Source organism: Magallana gigas, chromosome 4, assembly GCF_963853765.1.
Source record: "Magallana gigas chromosome 4, xbMagGiga1.1, whole genome shotgun sequence".
Lineage (NCBI taxonomy): Eukaryota > Metazoa > Mollusca > Bivalvia > Ostreida > Ostreidae > Magallana > Magallana gigas.
In genome coordinates, this window is record NC_088856.1 from 41,856,141 (window position 1) to 41,859,379 (window position 3,239).

Here is a 3,239-nt window from a genome sequence, read left to right on the forward strand (position 1 = left end):
ATACCAAACACACTCTACATATAATATCAAACACAGACAGTCTGTTAACAAATATTATCTTTATACTGTCATTTTGATACATAGACGTTTGTTTGTGTAAAGAGTTTACTTTTACGCAATACTAGACTTTGACCCGCGCGTGCACGGGTTGACATTGCATATGATATCGGACATTTACGAAATAGATACTTCGACACACAATATTGTTGACATTCACATAACCAAGCTTTAAGCCTTCATTAAAGCTATTTATTTCACTACACTCTGCTTGGTTAGAATTATCTAATTGTGACTCGGGACAGGCCTTCACCGCAATTAAAATGCAAAAATTTGCAGAATCCCTCCGAAATGATTTTGGAGAAAATTAATGAAGTTACATGTACATTGAAAACCACAGTCGAATTATTCATAGCAAACCATTTTGAGGCTATAAATACCTTTCATCTAAAAATTTAATTCATGTTAATGAAGAATTCAACACTTTTTCACAAACGTTTTTCTTTGCTTCAAAATTACACACCATGATGAAATTCGGAACTCTCGGTTTCTTTTCATATTAAATGCACTGAGTTAGATTTATTTATCTCCTGTATTTTCAATGAAAATTTACACGCTTCTGAGTTTATCCCTGCAAATGTGAAAACATAAAGATCCTCTCGTGATTTAGCGTGGATGTAATGCACATGCACAAAATTGTAAAAACACAAAAAATCCAGATGATTTCCGGATTTTTTTAAAGGAATTCTCGTTGATTATTAATGAAGAAGCTTGATTGGGAAAAATAAAAACAAATTAGTAATCTTCAAGTGCCAATTATGTTTAAAATATATAAAACAATAATAGACAAAACTCTTCCGATTACTCAGTATTAAAGCCCAAAAATTCAAGTCTGTTATAATAATATAGTAGTATAGATATAAACAGACAACCTTGTTAAATTTAAGACATCAGTTTCGATTTTAAAGATGTAGAATTACAAAAATGAATATGTTGTGGATTTGAAAACCCACTCCTCACCAAGTGTATGCATGCAAACAGTTTGTTCAGGCGCAGTACTGGATTTTCTTTATTTTATCTCTTCCACTCTCAGCCATGAAGAGGTTGTCTAAAGCGTCCACACATAAACCCCAAGGATATTGTAAATGACAGTTGTCAATATAGCGGAGATACTGCCCGTCCTGGTCCAGGACGTGGATACGGTTGTTGTTATAGTCTGCTGCCAGGATCCTATTTTGGCTGTCTGTTGTAATGCCATACGGTTTAAACGACGTCTTGGTACTACAAGGAGGACCAGTGAAGGTAAACCGGAGTTTTCCGGCCTGATTAACCACCACTATTGCACCGGCGTAAAATCAGCTACACATATATCTAAGTTACTGTTCTCTTTTATGTATTTGATGTCACGAGATGAATAGAGTGGTTGTCCCTTATCATTGAATTCAATAGTTTGTTTCTCTTTTGAGCCAGAGTAACGCACAACTTTTGCTTTTGTTTCATCATCACTGTTCATGACAACAAGGAGATCATCAGATGAGGTACGACATATATTCCAAGGTTTCCACCCCTGTAATTTAATCAATGTCTGTACATCTGTATTCTTCACCATGTTGATAGATCTATCTTCTTCATCAGTATAAACTAGGTTCCCGCTTTCTGTAACTGCTATATCCCGTGGCCAGGTCCCTGACTTGGTTTTGACTGACTTCATTAGTTCTCCCTGCAGGTTGTAGAGTCTCAAGATATTGTCAAAACTACTTGTCCAGACATGTTCACCACTAAGACATGACACACTGCGTAGTTGATGTTTTCCATAATCGGTATTTATATCCTTGACAATTTGTGGTTCATCAATTAATGGTTTGTATGAAGCAGAGGCGTCAGCACCTGGGGAATCCATTGTGGTGTCGTGTGCTTCAGTTTTCATAGAACCAAAATAATGATATAGCTGTTCTTTGTTGATCTTCGGAGGGCTAAAACTCGGTAAAGAAACTTTAAATTTTGGAGGCAAATTTCTGAATTCTGTATTCCTGGATTTGTAGGCAGTAACTAGGTTGATATCGCTAGAGTTTAGTAGTTTCTCTAGATCAGCAGTACATTGTACTATTTCAGAAATCGTGCGTTTAATTTCATTTTCTTGTTTATCTAGGACAGCCAATTGTTTAGAATGAATTTCTTCAAGGTTAGACTTAACTTTCTTTATAATAAAGTCTACTTCTCTGTGCAAGTCCTCTCCATGTTTATTTATGGCAGATGTGAGTTTCTGCGAATTTTTATTCAGATCAGCTTTCTGAACTGATATGTGAGTAACAATCTCCTGATATTTAAGATTAATGGATTTTCTTAGTTCTTGTAAATCTTTTTTAATGACATCTTTTTTGTTTTCAAAGTATTTCAAAATCTCAGTAAACTCGTGACCTTTATGTTCAGAGGAAGCACATGTTGCACAGATAGAAATATCACATTCTTCACAATAAAGTTCACATACTTTTGTGGAATGTTTCTCACATTTCGTAGTTAATCCACGCTTATCAAATGGAACAATTTTGTGTTCTGAGGATTCATCTAATAGATGGTCCCCTACACAGGCTTTACATAGATGTATGTGACAAATGCCACAGTACAAAGGGGGGACCGGGGTATCGCAAAGTTGACACCTTAACACGTCCTGAGCACTGCGCCGGGAGTCCATAGTCAGATAACTTTTTTAACGCAGGAAATCCTGAAAAGAAATGTACACTTTTATAAATTCACCTTTTCATTTTTCCTAACATTCGATCGTAACGCATCACTACTTGTGCTACCAAGTCAAGATTTCTCTTCTCACTTACATGTACATGCATAATCAGAGGTTAAAATTATATAGGTCTATAAAAGTGGGTGTAAGAGTGAGAAGGTTATCAGATTCATGACTCACCAATCGGAGGTATTACAATCATATAGTTTGTTAAATTCTGTATTATTAATATAAAATCAATTCATGCTTAATATATAGTTTTTACAGACAGCTTAATTAATCACTTTGAATACTAACTGTTATTTATGTGCAAATATAACAAACATCTCAATCTACTGACCTATATTATTGGGGTTAACCTTTGTCCAACATGGCCGCCCCAGACTTTGTAACTACTTCCTCGTCTGTTTACCTGTACTGGATCACGCGATTAGTAACACGGCAGGTGATTTAGGGGCGGATCTAGAAATGACTCTCTTTCCCGGTTCTTTGCTGTGCTTTAATT

General features: G+C 35.6%; 1 protein-coding gene across 1 annotated transcript; it reads right to left on the minus strand.

Annotated features, from left to right (window-relative positions):
* Positions 1 to 860: 860 nt before the first annotated feature.
* LOC136274812 (tripartite motif-containing protein 66-like) lies at positions 861 to 2,737 on the minus strand. The gene has a single exon (XM_066082476.1). It carries the CDS (start codon positions 2,687 to 2,689, stop codon positions 1,334 to 1,336), a length of 1,356 nt encoding a protein of 451 aa, XP_065938548.1. The 5' UTR covers positions 2,690 to 2,737; the 3' UTR covers positions 861 to 1,333.
* Between the last annotated feature and the right edge of the window lie 502 nt (positions 2,738 to 3,239).

Bases quoted from the DNA above. Each gene is read 5' to 3' on its own strand.
- LOC136274812 (XM_066082476.1), bottom strand. From the start codon at position 2,689: ATGGACTCCCGGCGCAGTGCTCAGGACGTGTTAAGGTGTCAACTTTGC.